Below are 19,575 nucleotides of genomic sequence, written 5' to 3'. Positions count from 1 at the left end.
ATGTAACCAATGAATAGTAGCTTTACTGCAAACTGCGTTTCACTCTTCATCAATAACGTTTACAATGTCAAAATGCACTAACACGATGTTACACGAAGTTTGATACCTTTTGGGTTCTCTCAATTACCACGTAGTACTAGAATTGGTGGGTCTTCAATCATTCGTTTTCCAAGCATTTAGGCTACATCAGGGGTCTCAAACACCCGGCCCGCGTCCGGCCCAATTCCGGCCCGCGACGTATGTCAAAATAATAATGTAATCCGGCGGCCCTTGAGACTTTTTAATTGTGACATACAACGATACTGATTAAAATAGACGATAGTTCCAAGTACGGTGACAAATCTCATTTGTACTCTGCTCCACTATGTGCTAGACATCCAGAGCTTCATTCAAACCCAGAATCGCTGCGCAAAGTTTTCAGGAAATACTTGTATTAGCCTACACGCGAGAAACACAAAGACGTGCATTTGTAATGACGCGGAAGCGATGCAGGCCATAGTGTTGCATAAGTTGAAGCAGAAATTAAGCAGAAATAGGCCTACACCAAATGTTGACATACGTTTACGTGTGATAGATAGGATAGGCTATGTTATTCACCTATTCTAAATCTGAAGGAGAATATCCTTTTGGAGATTATGATCGATCGTCTATTGAATGGAGGTGCGTCTGCGTGTATACGACGGTGTCCACTAAGCATACCATGCTTATTTCGACCCTCTGCCCAACATAGCTTGGAGGTTGCAGTGGTAATCGTGATGATAGTGTCCGTAATGGACGTGGTACAGACAGCAGGGCTAGTAGAAATAGGGCTCTAAACTACAAAGTCACCCGCAATATGATGCGAACTTCTGGGTACTCCGAACTCATTTAACCAGAATACTTTATTGTAGGCCTTGTGGTTTAGAAACCATATACATCTTAGGTGTTGGTATACATCTTAGGTGTTTTCCTGTTAATTTGTTATGTGGTTAATATGAAAAAAGTAAAGTAAACCTGCTCAAATATGTTCATCCAGTATTTATTAAAAGGTGCATAATTTGAGGTGCTTGCCATCCAGTGGCAAATTAGATGGGTAAATTTACCCCCTTCATAAACTTTTGTTTTACTCAAAGATTTTTACATTTACAGTAGGACTTTATCTCTGACCACTTTCAAGCCATGGCCTTTTGAAATTTTGATATAAAAATCCAATAGTGTTGCTTTCTTAACCCTGACGCCTATAGTTTGCCAGGTTTAAAAAAGTTATTTGAGGAAAATATTTTTATTTGGTGTGAAACACACACATACCTGTTTTTATGCTTTTCATTTGTTTTATAATTTGTATTAATATTTATTTTATCATTATTTTATTTATAAGCTAAGGTTGCTAGCACAGGTGTCTAAAACTAGATAAAAACACTTGCACTTTCTGTTTGCAGTTTTGTGTGGTATTTGAAAAAAAGAACATTGCATTTTCAGAAATAGCCGGCCCTCCAATCAGATGACGTTGGCAGAATTGGCCCCCAGCTCATTTGAGTTTGAGACCCCTGGGCTACATGAAGCACATGATATGCTGAGTCGACTGAAACGCATTCCATTCAGATAGCTAGGTGGATACCAGGCTCATAATTCACTTGTATTGGCAAAACGAAATGTGAAGCAACATGTCATTGCATACTTTCATTTCCAAAGCAATGAAGGTTGCTTAAAACAACTTAACATTGTGCATATTATTGTTAATATTGTGCTATCAATGTAACTCAAACAAATAAGGCTTGTAAACAAGAGCTAGCAAAAGGGCATTATGACAACGTAAAGATCAATGCTCTTAAAGTGACAGTGCACCATTTATAAGTAAAACAGCATTTCTTCAGAAATTAATGTTTAAAAATACACAGTAATGGTCTGTAAATAATAGGCCTTTTATTTTACTTTAGGTGTTTGAGTTATCATTTAAATGTCACTCACTCAAAGCCACTCACATAGGGCACCGAAATGGCCAGCAGGCCACCATCTTGACATGTCTTTATTAAAGGAACCGTATGTAAAAAATGTATTTCAATTAATCATAAAATTGCCCTGATATGTCACTAGACATTAAGAAATCATGTTCATTTAAAATTCTTATATCACTGACAACAGTAGTCTGGCCAGGATATTGTCATTTAGAAAAGTGAAGTTGCAGCCCTCAACTGATGTTGATGTTGTCATGTTGTGTTTTGGCCTAATGCGCCACCCTCCACCTATCTACTAATCACAAAGTCAGTAGTGTTTCGTCATCCGGTTGCCAACTCTGCCAGTCAGAGGGGAGGGGAAGGGGATACACCGCTCTACAGTAATTTGAAAGTGATTGTAGTACCCGTTTTGGCCACAATCTTACATACGGTTCCTTTAAGCTTTGATTTACAATATAGTAGGCTCTCTATTGATTTTAATGAGTAGGCCTAGGCCTTAAAGTTACAGTATTTCTATCACAATTTACCAGACTTTGACCTTTTGTCGGTTTTTAACAAAATTCTGACTATGATTGTTACTTGTATTGCATTATGAGCACTGCGCCTATTGCATTCTACTGTTGCCTTAAGCCTAGCTCAGTCATTATGCTATACCACATCTCCCTCCATTGGAAGAGCAAGCTGCATTGAGCGTAATAAACTGCATTTAGAATGGCAAATCCATATTTCTAGATATTTTGGTGAAAGTAACTTAAAAGTAATGCAATAGTAGTGTAATGCCTTACAATTCAGAGACAGTAATATTATAATGTAACAAATTACTTTGAAATGACAGTAATAAGTAATGCATAGTACATTACGATTTTGAAGTAACTTGCCCAACACTGCATACAGCAAACATCACCTCACCATCTGCTAGCTGCCTGAATACACTTTAAAAAAAACACGGTCTCTTAGGACACAAAAACGGCAACTAAAACAGACTAGTCCAACCGCAAGGACACAGGAGGGAGAGGAAAGGTACGTAGCACTCTGTTTTGTTTGAACTTCAAGAGAAGTGACATTACCCAGCATTGATTAGAGTACCTTGATCTACTTCATAGGTGTCCTGATATACAGAATTAATAGCCTCTCTGTCAGACAATCAGAAAATAGCAATCAGAAAATTTCTTGTCTGCCGGGGATAAACTGTTCCCTGTCACAGCCTGGAATCTGAGAGGCATTCAAATTCAACAAACAGTGGTAAATGTTTGTGGCAAATATGCTTTCTCTGAACAGTAAGATTTCAAACAATTTGGTGTAAAGAGTCCATTTTAACAGTAACTCTTTCCAGCTCCACTGAGTGTTCAGAAATGTTCGCACAGAACTCAAGACAAACAGAATGCAGAGGTTCCTAAACTTTCAGCTATGTTTGCAACACACCTCTAAACTATCTTTGAACGCACCTCTAAATATTTGCATTGGATTGTGGATGCAGCTATTATAATACACATTTGAAAATAGGCCAGTACACTCGGTATGAAGAAATAACTATGGTCTCCACAATGGAGACAATGTCTAATGTGCAACACTAGGGTTTCTTTCTGAACATACTTCAGTATCTCCAGTTTACAGACAGGATCCTCCAGTCTAGCAGATAACAGCTTCAGTCCTGATTCTCCAGGATAATTGTAGTTGAGATCCAGTTCTTTTAGATGAGAGGGAAAGGGGGTTGAAACCAGAAAACCACAACCCTTCTCTGAGATGAGACAATCAGAGAGCCTGAGAGACAGAGAGAGAGAGAGAGAGAGAGAGAGAATGTCCTTTTCATTGTTTTTACATGCATCAACTGGTGACATTGTGTTAATCTGAAGTTATTTCTTTATTTTACAACAGATAGGTCTGGTTAAGTTATTTCTTTATTTTACAACAGATAGGTCTGGTTAAACTATTTCTTAATTTTTGATTGGACAAGAGACATTTCCTGAGTGGCGATATCTAAGGACATCCGCACTTGGACACTCCGCTTTTTGCTCTGAATTGTTCAGTGTGAGCATCACATTTGACAGCTATTGAGTGAGAAAATGGAGTAAGTAGAGTAGGGTGACTGTTCAATTCAGCATATGACATAATATGAACGAGTGGGCTCTGCAAAATCACTGTGTGCACAAGCACACATAGCCTCTCTCAACCTGAACTTGGCTCTCCGGTGTCGCGTTTGGCTCTCCGTGGAGATTGGAACTACTGGAACTATTTTTCGGGCGGAGGTTGAATGAAAAAAATATATATAAATTAGTTAGAAACCGTTAGAAAACACAATTTGGTGACTTTTAACTCAACTAGTTAGAACTGTTTTATGAAAGCAATATGGCAGAGTGGCGTTGGTAGCAGATATAGCCATGGCTGTGATTACCTACAGCACAAGGCTGAATAAAAGCCATGGCATTATGTGCTACCAACGCCACTCTCACTTGTGCCCTATTGCTTCATCATAAACTAATATGACTGATTTGATCAGTTCAGACATTTTAAGCCTCACAATTAAGCTCAAAAGTAGAATGACACCTGGACAGTGATATCAGGGTAGGATATTAATTGCTACTTTTTCATTTCACTGACCAGTTGATGTTCCATTGTTATGTTGTCATGGTTCTTCTAACTAATGAGGACATTTCAGACAAAGATACAAAGACTACAAAGAAATGTCTGCACCCACCTTAATGTTTGTATTTTGCAGTTGGAACTGGACAGTCCCTTAGAGAGAAGCTGAACTCCAAAATCCCCAAGGTCATTGTCACTCAAGTCCAGCTGTTGCAGGGAGTTTGGTGACTGTAGAACTGAAGCCACAATCTCACAAGACGTATCTGTGAGTTTACAATCAGCAAGCCTGCATAAGAACACAACAAAAGATAACATGAATAAATGGAAGATATACTGTTTACACAATGCCCTGATCAATAAAAATCAAGAACAGAACATCAGATCAGATCACTACTGTCCACCACTGTCATATCACTACTCTGGTCAGCAGCTGGTCATGGTGCTATTCGGGATATGAGCTCATGAATAGGCCTACACATTGATACATTTTTGAATTTAGGGAAGGCTTGTTAAAAAATGGTATTTTAATATTATAGCCCAGTGTTTCCTCTATGTTTATTTCAGCATGGCGGCCCCCCACGGTTTAATTGATACTGCCATGGTATCAGAATCAGGGCAGACGCAGGTTTGCTTTTTAAATAATCTTGTGACGTATCCTCCCCTGCTGGCTGCCGCTCACATTGCAATTTAACAATAAGTAGCCTAAACTAGTCAGAGGTTATTAGGACCTGTCCCGTTTAAGTTCACATATTATAAATTATATATATCGTCCTTTTTAATTGGTTATGACATACTGTTGCAAGACCTGTAACCCTTCCCTCTCTGTTCTAGCTATCCTGTATCTCGTAGCCTGCCTGTCTTGAGAATCAGAGGTGTTTCAAATTCAGATAGCCTACTCTGTTATCCTGTGTCTGTGCAGTTCAGTTAGAATTCACTCTTAGCTAAGTCCCGCCCTCCTTCGTTACAGTTGCTATGCCTGACAAGCTTTAGCACCCTGCACGTCTATTACATAGGGGGAGAACCGGGACTTTTCAATGAAATGTCATTTACAAAGACATCGTACCACACTGAAAGCTAATATTTTGTCACTAGCAATCTACAACTACCCTCTGTCAAATACAGTTGGAATTTCAGCTCTGAACAAAACCGTCCATGAGTTATTTAACATATGGAGACTGAAGGCCTTTGGGTCATAAAGGGCACTTATTTGGATGTGTGGTGCCCTAACCCACGTAAAGACACAGTGAAATAACATGTTACACTATAGAAACATGATATAATTGAGAACACATATTGTTTTTAACTATAAAAAATGGCATATTGCATGATATTTCCGTAACCGCGAAATACACGCTTCACGATGACGGCAAGAAGTTGTCAACAGACGTTCACCAACATGTATAACCCATCAGCAATCTATTTAAAATAACACCTATACCATTCATGATATGTTGTCAAATATTTAAGTTGTGGGAAGTACATAGTTTAAATGGTATGTCTCTTTCGTCCCCCATGCCTGTTACATTCATTCAGGAGAGTCGAATAAAACAAAACGCAAATTCGACTTCTGCTTAACATAGCAAAACTCGAAAGCTTGTCAGACCTCACGTGCCTAGTGACGGGTTGCTAAGCCACGATTGGCCTGTGGCGGTTTTCGGGTGTGGCTTAGCGAAGGGTGAATTCTGGAGCGAGGACAACCAGGAGTTCCGATTGAGAGGTTGGGGCTCGAGCCGCAGCCGTTGGATCCCCACAGACTCAAACAACAAAGCGGGACATTGGTCGTTGGGCACCAGACTTAAAAACAGCAGATCTAACGTTAACGTTAGCTACCCTCTGATACAATTCCTCAAAGCCTGGCAAGAAGATTACATAATTTTCTTAAAGTCTTAACAGCAAAGCGAAGTACAGCAGAATTATTGACGACTTGCTGTGGTTTACTCTTGTTGAACTAACGTTAAGTTAAGGCTAACGTTAATGTTAACCTTGCTTTTTTATGTGAAACACTAACATTGGACAACATTCACAGAGGCGAACCGCATACACTGCCATTAAAAACAAAACACTTCAAAAAAATGATAAAACATAGAAATATTTACAAGTTACATCTATTACAAAGATAACTTTTGTAATCAGTCTAAAATTAACACCAGATGGTCGACTAAAAACTAGCACGTTGACATTAGCTGTTAATTAGCTCCAACATCCTTTCCCCAGTTTTCCGGAATAACTCATGTATTGATTAGCCCAAGAACTTAAAAAGTACTGAAAGTAAAGGAAAACGAGTTCAGATGCCTACCTGGCGAGAAGGTTCACGAATTCTCTTGAAGTCTTAACGTTAACAGCAAAATGAGGCACAGCAGAGCTGTTGACTACTCGCTGACTCCTGTTGAACTGACTTTAACGGCTGCGGCTGCGCTGCAGTATATATTCCAAGAGTGACGTGATAGTAACGAACTGACTGTATCTCTCGCGCCAGATTACATTACATTTAGATAAAAAAGAGAGGAAAGGATTAATAGGAGAAAACAAATATATAAAATAGTAATAGTAATATAATATAATGTATATGGATAATATATGATGTAACGGAGTAGAATAGTTGCTAGTTAAATTATTACTAAAAGTGAGGCAACTATAAGCCATCTAGCAGTAAGGAACAGTGTGACCTGGGTATTTACACACCTAATGTATGGAAGCATATATGTTGCATAATTCAAATGAGATTGAGAATGCAATCTGCAATTCTAAAAGACATTACATTATGCAATTGCCAATTCATTATGCAATGTAATATTGCAATTTGCAATCATTTCCAACAAATTGTATTTTAATCTGCAAAGTGACAATGCAATCCTAAAATCAATTTGAATAATTTTGGTTAAAAAATAGAATAAACATGGATTGAATTGCATTCCATTTTGCCATGGTACTTCAGTCTCAAAATTCAAATGTCAATTAATTTTGCATTTCAATTTTCAATATTCAGTTTCATCATTTAACTGTCAATTCGTTTTGCAATTTAATATTCAAAGTGCAATATAGGATTGCATTTTGAAAACATATTTGGCAAAACTGACAATGCCAGCCTGAAAACATTTTTGGATTATTTTGGGCAAAACGTTTTGCCATCTAAGGCATTTTATTCAAACGGAAAATAAATAGCGCCCCCCCTGTGATTGCAAATATGAATTGCAAAATGTATTGCCATTTGAATTGCATAATGAATTGGCAATTGCATAATGTAATGTAATTTAATTTGAATTATGCAACATATATGGTTCCATACTAATGTAGACTGGAGTTGGATAACGTTAAGTGGGTCGACTTAGGAGGTCTGGGATAAACCATGTTTTTTTTAGACTTCCAAGTACATGTGTCTCATATTTTGTCATGCAATGTTATAATGATTTCAGTTAACTATTTTGAGTTCAGTTGATGATTTATGCCTTTTGTAAAGTTATGTTTTAGAGACTTGCAATGAAGCATGTTTTTATGTGAATTAGCATGCTAACGGTCACCTGTTTTACATGTTATATAGATGTCCCGAGATCTATGCTGTAACCCCATGATCCCACATTGTCATAATGTATTGTACATTACAGTAAAATATACATACATTAAAAAAAAATATTAAAAACCATGATATTCAAGTTAAGTTACGGATCCTGCATTATAATCTAGCTAAGTAGAAATAAACTTAGACAGGCCACATGAGATATTTGATTGACAGAATTATGCTTGATCAATGTTCGAAATAAAATAGCAAAACAACCAGGAGCGCAAGGACATTTGGGGAAAATTAAAGAACCGCTCTCTTCTGGATGTTACAGCAGAGACCTGAGATGTATCTTAAAATTGACCAGTATATTAGGCCTACATTAAAATATACATACATTAAATAAAAAAATAAATAAAACCCCATGATATTCAAGTTACGTAACGGATTCTGTATTATAATCTAGCTAAGTAAAAATAAACTTGGATCAATGTTCAAAATAAAATAGCAAAAGACATTTGGGGAAAATTAAAGAACCGCTCTCGTCTGGATGTTACAGCAGAGATGAGTTGCACTCTCTCGCGCAACATGTGAATGATTGGGGTCGCCAACGTTTTGTGAAATCAAAATAGGCTCACCTGCCAAAAAAATCAAAATAGGCTCACCTGCCAAAGAAATCAAAATAGGCTCACCTGCTCTAGCGTAAGTGACACGCTCTGTCTGCCACTTATTGTCTGTAGCTGATCGAAATGACATAAGCCTAAAGCTTTGATGTAAGGCTATACCTATTGAATAGCTTTGATGTAAGGCTACTGTATATTTAGCCTATTGAATAGCTTAATGATATAGAAGCAAACTGCATACAGGGAATCTTTATTGTTGACGTCAGACATGATGATCATCCAAACAACTTGACCCATACTGTGCCCATATCCTCTCTGTCTCTGGTCCTGCACTGTGCTGTGTGAGAGGGGGAGTGGCTACAGTAGAGCAGAGAAACCCAACGTGTGCTTCTCATACCAATATATTTAACTATATATTTTGCATTTCTTATCTAAACAACGTCAAACTTGACACTGCACTTACTGGTACCCGTAGCAAGACACCGACTGTACCTGACAGTCTGAAATCAGGGGCGGAGCCAGACATTTGAAACATTGGGGGCTTAGCCCAGTGCCACACACGGAAGGCTAGGGGGGTCCGGGGGCATGCACCCCCGACAGAAAATTTTGAAAAATAACCCCTTAAATAATGACTTCTAGTGAATTCTGTGTAAACTAATGGACACATGGAGACTTTAAAAATGTGAGACTCAAGGTATATCTGTCTGGCACTTTGGGTCTTTTAAGAGGGGTCTATAGGCATAGCCTATCTGATCAGCAGGCACTTAGTTAATTAAGCGTTTTTTATGAGTTATGCTTTGTATATTATAGGCTAGTATACTATGCTGAGATAACCCTGATGGGATGCTACCTTGTCTCAATACATTTTTACTTTGAACTCTGGCAAAAGTAGCCTTATGGTCAGGTTTAGCACAGCCCCACACATTGTGAACCCACTTGTTAAAATGTTCAATGGAACACATGAAGCTAAGTTTAATTCAGGGCTTAAAGCTCATTTTTCAAAATGGGGGGAATTCTCCCCTTCAGTGCTTCACATAGGGGGACTAATTCAGTTGGGGAGGGGGGGGGGGGGTACATTTTACAAACTGAAATAGCATTTTCCTTATACAGGCATCAATGAGACTTAGGCTACACTTACATGATTTTGGTTCTGATTTTCTAATTGGAGTAAGTCTTTGTGACAACACGTCATGATACATTTGATAATGTTTGATCGTTGTTTTGGTACTATGAATCATCTTTTACGTAATTAATGCGCACTCTAGAAAGTGAAAGTAGCCTAACCTAGGCCTACTGTACGCTCTGTGTCTGAGCTGTCTGTGCACGTCCGCAATTGATTACGTTCCTCAAATGGAGAACACATCAATCTCATGGTATTGTTTGCCCTAAAATGCATGAAACATGCAAATTCAAAATCCCGCCGGTAGCTACGTTACGTCTCCGTTTCATATTTGCCTAGGCTACTAGGCTACAAGAAATTAATTGAACGAACTCAACTGACAAAAGGTAAATCTACTGATTCGGTCATTGAGACTCTATGAATACAGTACAACAAACTTTCTGTCTTTTTGAAGTTTATTCTTGTATTCTGGGGTAATTGCCTAATGTCTTGACAATAGTTTTTTCTTACCGGCTTGCTGTTTAAACTGACTGCGCCGCTCTGAACTTTCCTGCCAGGTTTATGACATAAACCTACATCTCGGCTTTGCCATTGTCTAAACTCATCATGTGGGAAATCAGATTATCTGTCAATATTGGGCTTTGAAAATAAGGGATGTCCTATTTACTCAGTAGCCTACATTTTGTAACATTTATATAGAAACCAAGGGGAAGTTAAATTAGAAATTAGAATCGTTGGAAATTGAAAACATACAAAAAAAAAAAGATTCGGGGCTTTTGAAAAAAGATTCGGGGCTTGAGCCCCCGAAGCCACCCCCTAGCTCCGCCAATGTCTGAAATCACACACACACACACAACCATGCCACAGCTGTGACGGAACACACACACCACGTATCTGGTGTGAATGAGGCGTTAGTGCATATGTTACCTTATGTGTAGCACAAGTGTAATACAATCTAATTATACATATATTGTATGGTTGTAAAATTCAGTTAAATTCTTGTTAAGTTTTAATTTATATATTCATGCAGTGTTTCCCCTAGATTTTTTCTCCAGTAGCGGTGCTGTTAAATTCTAAACCAAGCACCATCTGCTAATAAATTTAAACATAAACACAAAAAAACAAGACTTTCTGTGAAATCCCTGTCTGCACCTTTAACGTTAGTCTACTATTGTTTGACATCAAACCTGAAGAGGAACCTGTTTTTATTTATTTATTTATTTATTTATTTATTGTCTTATTAGGCTACTGATCATGTGATTTTTTTTTATTTCATTACAAATGAAATAAAGAAATTAACTAAGTTAAGCGTGCATAAGTTATGCTCTGATATATCTAGTTATAAACATAACATAATACAATTTCAACTGTATTTTGGCCAATAATATCATGGCCAATATAATATCATGGTAATATTGTCATAGAGCAGTCCGTCTTGGAAAATAAATAGCCTTCCTTTAGGGACATAAAGTAATTGTTTTTATCAAAACCAATGTTTATATTAAATAATGTCATCATTTAGATGACTTTATTTCATTTAGATGACTTTAATTTCCCAAATTCATAGGGTTTTATTGCAGTCATAGGACATAATTCAACTGTAGTGAGACCGTGTAGTCACAGAGCCCTCCCCTTCAGAAAGTGTGCAAATCCATACCGTGCACACAGAGAGACAGGTAATCCTATTGTAATCCTATGGCACCATTCATTTGAATAGACACAAAAAGGCCCATATTTGCATGTTGTTGCCATATGGCCTAAATTCAGAATTTTGACCACCCACAGGTAGCGGACAGGTGGTGGTGGTCACAGAGGTACCTCTCGGTAGAAATAGGAAGTACTAACAATATATCCTCAACATGCGACTTAACAATTTTTTTTTATACCAAAACTAAAATCCCCTTTTTCACACATAAATAGTAAAATATAGGTTAAAATATAGTTAGGGTGCTCTAACTTTGTTTAGAATAAGACGATATTGTGATTATGTGGTTTAGCATCCCTTCCGTGACAGTTCTCTATGTTTTTCTATACTCAAACGCGGCAGCAGCCTTTTTTTGCAGGATATGTTGGTCTCGCTGTTCTTTAGATTTTACACTAGAGCCTTTCGCTTTTGAGCCCTGCTCTCATATCTTCTTTCTGACATTTTCTAAAGGAGTCTAAACGAACTGTAGCCTAGGCCTATAAATGACGCACATTTTTAAAACCTAATTTGACCGTGAACTCCGCATATTTACCCAATCAGTGCCTTGCTACTTTAAATATTAATTTTGGGCCAATGACGTTTAAGTTTTATTCTCTTATGTAAATTTGAATGAATTATTATTTTTTTATGGGCAATGGGGCCCCCTGGCTGTCTGGAACACGTGGGGCCCCTAGGCTGCAGCCATATCTAGCCTATGCATTGATCCATGCCTGCACACACACACACAAACACACACACACACACACACACACACACACACGTGGGGGCCCTAGGCTGCAGCCATATCTAGCCTATGCATTGATCCGCGCCTGCACACACACACACACACACACACACGTGGGGCCCCTAGGCTGCAGCCATATCTAGCCTATGCATTGATCCGCGCCTGTGTAAGGGATACCTATGTGATCTCTGCAACAGTGGTAGGCTACTGAAAACGGTTTGATATTCTGTTCATTTATAGGCCTGTACAGTAGCTGGATATGTAGCCGACAGAAAACACATAGGCTACTTTTGAATTGGTGTGCTATGCGAGCATAACTCGATGCATCCTGAGCATGGGCGGATTATGAGCCACTGGGCCCCTGGGCACAGGACGCGAATTCACAAAATTAGGCAAGGCAACTTTATGCAATACATTTTTTCCTGGCTTTGTTTTGCGCGAAGTCGTTCATAATATCGTCAAAGTCCAATGTGCGTGTCAGTTCGCTCTCAATAGCCATGAGAGAACGTGCCTTGAGACGTGTTTGTGTCATTTTGGTTCGTAACTCGTTTTTAATCCTACTCAGTAATATAAAGAGAATGAGCGTTCCCCTTCGCAGTTAGTTACCGGAAGAGTGAGAAATATGCGGAGCGCAACATAAACATTGGGAAACATTGATTGGAGGCCATAATCCAGGATAATTCTCAGCAGTCCTTTTGGACTTGTGTCGTCTTCTGCCTTAACAGAGACTGCAATTAACCATGCCACAGCGGGACAATAATATCAAACATAACCTATGTTCTTTATACTTGTAAACCCTCTAGGTTTGGAAGTGAAGATGACTTAATCCAACATATAATCCATAGAGTAGGCCTAGCCTATAGGCTATGTTAGCATGCCACAGCCTGGCTTTCATGTCACAATAAAGACGAGACTTGCTGGCTTTGTTTCTCAGACTTCTCCGAGACATTTTAGTCATGATGATATTATATAATATAAACAAGAAATAACCTACTCTAACTTTAAATCTTTTGGATGAGTTGAGTTGCATTAGGCATGTTGGCCGCTGACCCATCTACCACCAAACTTCATGCGGAGTGATATGTTTTACAGTAAACCCTAAAAACATATTTTCACCACAAGAAATGTAATGTTGTACAGCAACTGCAGCGGAGATGATCAAAGAGAGCTCTCAATAATTGTTTACAACTTAGAAACATAAAATGAATACTTCTCTCACTGTATGCACAAACAACATTTTATTTAGAATCTATTTTATGGACCTATTCTTTTGAGTGGAGGTGGATGCATCTTTGGTACTGTAGGTGTAGGGCTCAGTCACATCCCTGTCCTGGAAATTACAAATGCCCCCTCTGTCAGTAATAGGCTAATAACAATAACAACGAGGTTATCTGGCAAGTATAACATTTGAAAGGGCATTCCTCACAGTTGCTCAAACATCCCATCTAATCAAGTAAGGAAAAGAAAGATAGAAAAACATATATACTGAGGGGGCTCATTCAGAAAACCTGTGTTATATGATTGAGGGTCCCTAAGACACATTTTTGTTTTTTTTTGTTTTTTTTTATATATTGCATTAAGTGTTAGTTATGTAATTTGTATTTTAGTATATTTAGCATTCTTTATCTTCTACTGTCCTTATTACTTAGTTGTGTTTTTATATTATATACTTTATTACTCTTTCTGATGTTAAAGAATGTGGTTGTGTTGTATGTATGCTGCTGAGACCTTGAATTTCCCCTGGGGATCAATAAAGTATCTATCTATCTATCTATCTATCTATCTATCTATACTGAGGGGGCTCATTCAGAAAACCTGTGTTATATGATTGAGGGTCCCTAAGACATATATACTGAGGGGGCTCATTCAGAAAGCCTGTGTTATATGATTGAGGGTCCCTAAGACATATATACTGAGGGGGCTCATTCAGAAAGCCTGTGTTATATGATTGAGGGTCCCTAAGACATATATACTGAGGGGGCTCATTCAGAAAGCCTGTGTTATATGATTGAGGGTCCCTAAGACATATATACTGAGGGGGCTCATTCAGAAAGCCTGTGTTATATGATTGAGGGTCCCTAAGACATATATACTGAGGGGGCTCATTCAGAAAGCCTGTGTTATATGATTGAGGGTCCCTAAGACATATATACTGAGGGGGCTCATTCAGAAAACCTGTTATATGATTGAGGGTCCCTAAGACATATATACTGAGGGGGCTCATTCAGACATGAAACATACTCAAGGTTATTTGACTGGCCCCATTCATATTTTAGGGGTGAATAACATAACCTGTGTTATATGATTGAGGGGCCCTATTATAAAGTATCACATTGTATAACCTGTGTTATATGATTGAAGGGCCCTATTATAAAGTATCACATTGTATAACCTGTGTTATATGATTGAGGGGCCCTATTATAAAGTATCACATTGTATAAACTGTGTTATTTGACTGATCAGGGGCCCCATTTAGATATTAGGGGTGAATACCATAATCCGTGTTATATGATTGAGGGGCTCTATTTATGACGTATCACATTGTATAAACTGTGTAATTTGACTGAGGGGCCCCATTCAGATATAAGGGGCGAATAACATAATCCGTGTGGGGGGGGCACTTTTAAGACATATCACATTATATAACCTGTGTTATTTGACTAAGGGGGGCCATTCAGGGGTAGAGAACATGGTAGCAACTTCACGTAGATGTTGGGCTTCAGGGCCCCCTGACCCCTTGGGCCCCTGGGCCTGGGTCCGGTAGGCCCGTTCGGTAATCCACCCATGATCCTGAGGAACTAATCACATCGGTGTATCTGATAGGTGGGCCAGAGGTGAGCTAAACAGATTACAACAGCGCTGCAACGAATCAGTCAGTAAACATTGGTCGCAGTGTTATCCAATTGTGTCGATGTCAGGAATCAGTCAGTAAACACTGGTGCAGAGATATTTTGAAATGTATGCTTGGTGCTGCCCCTCGAGTTGGGCCAGTTTCATTATTCGTGACCCTTAGTCTTTCTGGATTTCCAGGCTAATGTTACACCTTTAAACCTTTGAAAAGCATGCAAATCGATTGCCATGAAATTACAGACTAATCTGGAATACTGTCTTGTGTTTAATAAAAACACAGTATGCTTTACTTGTAATTACCTAGTTAGGTGAAATAGGAATTCTCAGTAGTGTAAGTGCACTACACTAAGTAAGCATTTATTTACACAACTTGCAATTACTATTTCAGATTAGTCAGTAATTTGAAGGCTCAATTTCATCGGTTTGCATGCTTTTTAAAAGTAAGTAAGGTTAACCAACTAACTTCACAGTGTAGCACAAACTTCAGCAATTCAAGTAGTTTACTTGATTTAAATTTACTTTTCCACCTCAACATTAAATTACACTCATTTTAGGCAAGTAATCTCAACAAAACACAAAAACTGAGTTATACTTACTAAACATTTGAAGTAATGATAGCTGTGAGGTTTTAGAGAGATCATTCACACACGCACACACACACACACACACACACACACACACACACACACACACACACAAATCTGAACTGTTTCACTAAGATGTAGTACAATATGTAATATGGCTAAATTGTAGGGGTGCAATGAACAATATATAATGGCCTAGCATCGGCATCAGCCAATATTTGCCTTGTTGACTGGTATCGGCTTATCTATGGCAATACAATGGCAGTGTCTTATATAGTTCTTACAATTTTCATATAGTTCAATTACTCTTTTTATAATAAATATATTTCTAATTTCCTTGTCATTGTAGTGTATCACTAACTATAAAAATTAAGTAAACAAACAAATACAAATAAATGTCAGTAAATGCATGGCCTTACACCAACCTTAATGTCTGCAGTTTGCAGTGGGGACTAGACAGTCCCATAGAGAGAAGCTGAACTCCAGAATCTCTCATGTCATTGTGACTCAGGTCCAGCTGTATCAGGGAGTTTGGTGACTGTAGAACAGTAGCCACAATTTCACAGGAGTTCTCTGAGAGTTTGCATTCCGCAAGCCTGCATAACAACATCAGAAAAGATAAAACATTACAGAGATAGATAAATGGAAGGGATACTGTTTAAACATTGCCCCATTAAATCAACATACTCAAGAGTATTTTCTTTGCCTCCCCTTTTGAATGCAACATTCAGATTATTAGACAAAAATGTAAATCCCGAGTAAAGTGGATTTTGAGGGGTATAGCTCCATAGACATCCATTCATTCTGCACTCACACGCGAGCGCCCCCACATGGAACCAGAGTGGAACTGCAACCAGTTTCCCGAAAGTGAAAGTTCTTATTAGACATTCTCTGGAAATACCAACGAGAGCTAGCATTACTTAGCTAACTATAGTATGCACAAAACACATAGCCCAGGTACAAAACTCAAAGATATTTCATGAGAAATATTGACTGACACAAATGTCAGACAATTTACAGACCAATAATGCCGAAGGTTCAAAAACCTAATAAGGATTTTTCAGAGACTGTTGGCTGGTATGATAGGTAAATAATATGACACACGATAGCAGTGGCCTATGTCTATCCATTATGTCACATCAAGTCTGCACTAGCTAGTTAATTCTATGAAGGACCCAATTTAGGTTCAGTTGTTTTTTTAAAAATGGTAAATGGCATTTAGCGTGTTTCACTCCTTCGAGCACTCAAAGAGCTTTACCATTTTTTGCCTCAAATTCACTCTTTCACACAAGGACAATTCAAGAGGCAGTGGTGGTCCTAGCTTGTATGATGCCCTGATGGGCAGTGTGACGGTGACTGACAGTGACTGACTTTAGCCTATACTAATTGCATTAGTTGTGCAATATTCCACCCCTCTCCCCCTTGCTGAAAAAAACCCAGCTAGAACCCAGCTTATGCTGGTAGCTGGTTTTAGCATTTTAGCTGGACTTGGCTGGTTTTCCTCCAGCTCTTGCTGGTCTTTGCTGGTGTAGCTGGTTGGGCAACCAGGTGAACATGCTGGCGTGATCCTCTGAGGAAGCTGGTCATGCTGGTGTGACCAGCCTGTCATGTGGGATACAGCTGGTGTAAGTTGGTCATGTTGGTGACCAGCCTGCCAAGCTTGACATTGTTGGCGTAAGATGGTCATGCTGGTTTGCTAGAATGACCAACATAAGCTGGTATGGCCAGTTAAACTAGCAATGTAAGACCACCAACACCAGCTAAAATTACCAGCTTGAGATGGTACGATAAGCAAAACCAGCTGAAATACCATCGTAAGCTGGGTAAGCTAGATAAACTCTTGCGAAAACATACCTTCAGCTGGTCAACCATTTTAGGGTGGATAGGATAACCTTTACTTTTAAATCGAGGTATCTTAATGTTTTGTACTGTCGGCTACATCAGCAGTAGACAGCAGTGACTGCAACATTATTTAGTCACTATTAACTCAGTCTCTCCATCAGAAACTCACCTTGCCTTTCTGCAGCACCTCACAGCTGGGAGCAGTCTCCTGCGTCCCTCATCTGATGTGTTGTATTTATTCAGGTCAATCTCATCCACCACATCCTCAGACATCAGAAGTATGTGGGCCAGTGCTGAACAGTTGGCAGGAGACAACTTTTGTTTGATGTTCTTTGGCGATGACAAATATGTCTGAATTTCTTTGTGCATGGAATCATCATTCATTTCTAATAAGCAGTGGAAAAGATTGATGCATCTTTCAGGAGAGAGACCTTCTCTGTTGAGCTTCTTCATGTACTGACATGTTTCCTTGATGCTATTTGAGCTGTTGTGTGTGTGGCTCAGTAGACCTTGCAGAAGTCTGTGATTGCTCTCCACAGAAATACCCATAAGGAAGCGAAGGAAAAGATCCAGGTGTCCGTTCTGGCTCTCCAAAGCCTTATCAACTGCACTCTTAAGTAAAACATGCAAGTCATCCTGAGGTTTTAATCGTAGTGCTGATTGAAAAGAATATAACATTGATGGATTGACTTCATGTCTACGCTCATCACTGATAAGGGATTTCAGTGATTCAAGGTTCTTCTCTAAATATGAGTGAAACACAAACACAGCTGCCAGAAACTCCTGGACACTCAGATGCACAAAGCAGTAGACCTTCCTCTCGTGAAACACAGATTCTGTCTTGAAGATCTCAGTGCACATGCCAGAGTACACCGAGGCTTCACTGACATCAATGCAACACTCTCTCAGGTCTTCCTCATAAAACATGAGGTTGCCATTCTCTAGATTCTTGAAAGCCAGTTCTGCCAGCTTCAGTAGTATTTTTTTCTGTGATCCCAAGAGCCTCTTCTTATCTGTTTCTTGTCCTTTTTGATATTTCTGATCCTTTCGAGATGTCTGGATCAGCAAGAATTGTATGAACATCTCAGTCAGTGTTTTGGGAATGTCTTTAATGTTTTTCTTTTCCGGCATCTGTTGAAGTACAGTAGCTGCAATCCAACAGAAGACTGGAATGTGGCACATGATGTGGAGACTCCTGGATGCCTTAATGTGGGAGATGATTCTGTTGGCCTGACTCTCATCACTGATTCTCTTCCTGAAGTATTCTTCCTTCTGTGGGTCATTGAATCCTCGTACCTCTGTCACCTGGTCAATGTACTGAGCAGGAATCTGACTGGCTGCTGCTGGTCGTGAGGTTATCCAGATGAGTGCAGAGGAAAGTAAAGTGCCTTGAATAAGGCTCGTCATCAGAACATCCACTGATGATGTTTGTTTCACATCAGACAAATTACTGTTCTGTGCAAGATCCAGAGTCAACCGACTCTCATCCAAACCATCAAAGATGAACACAACCTGACAGTCTTTGTATCCTTCACCATCATTCAGCTCCTTCAGTTCAGGGTGGAAGTCCAGCAGGAGCCTGTGAAGACTGTACTGATCATCCTTGACTAAATTCAGCATGCGGAAAGGAAGGGGGAACATAAAATCTACATCCTGATTTGCTGCCCCATCTGTCCAATCAAGAATGAACTTTTGCACAGAGACTGTTTTTCCAATGCCAGCAACACCTTTGGTCATCACAGTTCTGATGTGCTTCTCCTGTCCAGGTAAGGGCTTGAAGATGTCATTGTAGTTGATTGGTGTGTCTTCTGTGGATTGAAATCTGGATGCTGACTCTACCTGCCAAACTTCATGTTCCTTATTCACCCCTTCACTCTCTCCCCCTGTGATGTAGAGCTCTGTGTAGATCTTATTGAGGAGTGTCTCAGCTCCTGGTTTGATGATGCCTTCAGATATGTTCTCAAACCTCTTCTTCAGACTGGCTTTGTGATTCTCTATAATTTTCCTCAGGTCCTTATCTGTTTACAAATGATAAATAAATAAATACATACCAATAATAAAGTAAATATATACAAATGAACAAGTAGTTCTTCTTGATACACCAACATATTCCTACA

General features: G+C 39.0%; 1 protein-coding gene across 5 annotated transcripts in view; it reads right to left on the bottom strand.

The window, feature by feature from the left end:
* LOC143135543 (NACHT, LRR and PYD domains-containing protein 3-like) overlaps positions 1-19,575 on the bottom strand; it is a 136,743-nt gene that overhangs the window by 6,138 nt on the left and 111,030 nt on the right. For 3 of the 5 annotated variants that reach the window (XM_076296136.1, XM_076296138.1, XM_076296137.1), the window contains 4 exons: positions 17,628-19,476; positions 16,042-16,212; positions 4,630-4,800; positions 3,528-3,695 (listed from right to left, as the gene is read on the bottom strand). The exons of the other annotated variants lie outside the window; for them this stretch is intronic. In XM_076296136.1, the coding sequence (XP_076152251.1) occupies positions 3,528-3,695; positions 4,630-4,800; positions 16,042-16,212; positions 17,628-19,476 (2,359 nt within the window). The remainder of the gene's footprint in view (positions 1-3,527; positions 3,696-4,629; positions 4,801-16,041; positions 16,213-17,627; positions 19,477-19,575) is intronic. 5 annotated transcript variants of the gene reach the window in all.

The sequence above is a fragment of the Alosa pseudoharengus genome, unplaced genomic scaffold, assembly GCF_046254945.1.
Source record: "Alosa pseudoharengus isolate Yale_2024_CS ecotype anadromous, Long Island Sound unplaced genomic scaffold, YU_APseudo_1.1 YU_APseudo_1.1_scf_1, whole genome shotgun sequence".
NCBI lineage: Eukaryota > Metazoa > Chordata > Actinopteri > Clupeiformes > Clupeidae > Alosa > Alosa pseudoharengus.
The sequence above is the reverse complement of the archived record's forward strand: the minus strand, read 5'-3'. Positions and strand labels throughout refer to the sequence as shown.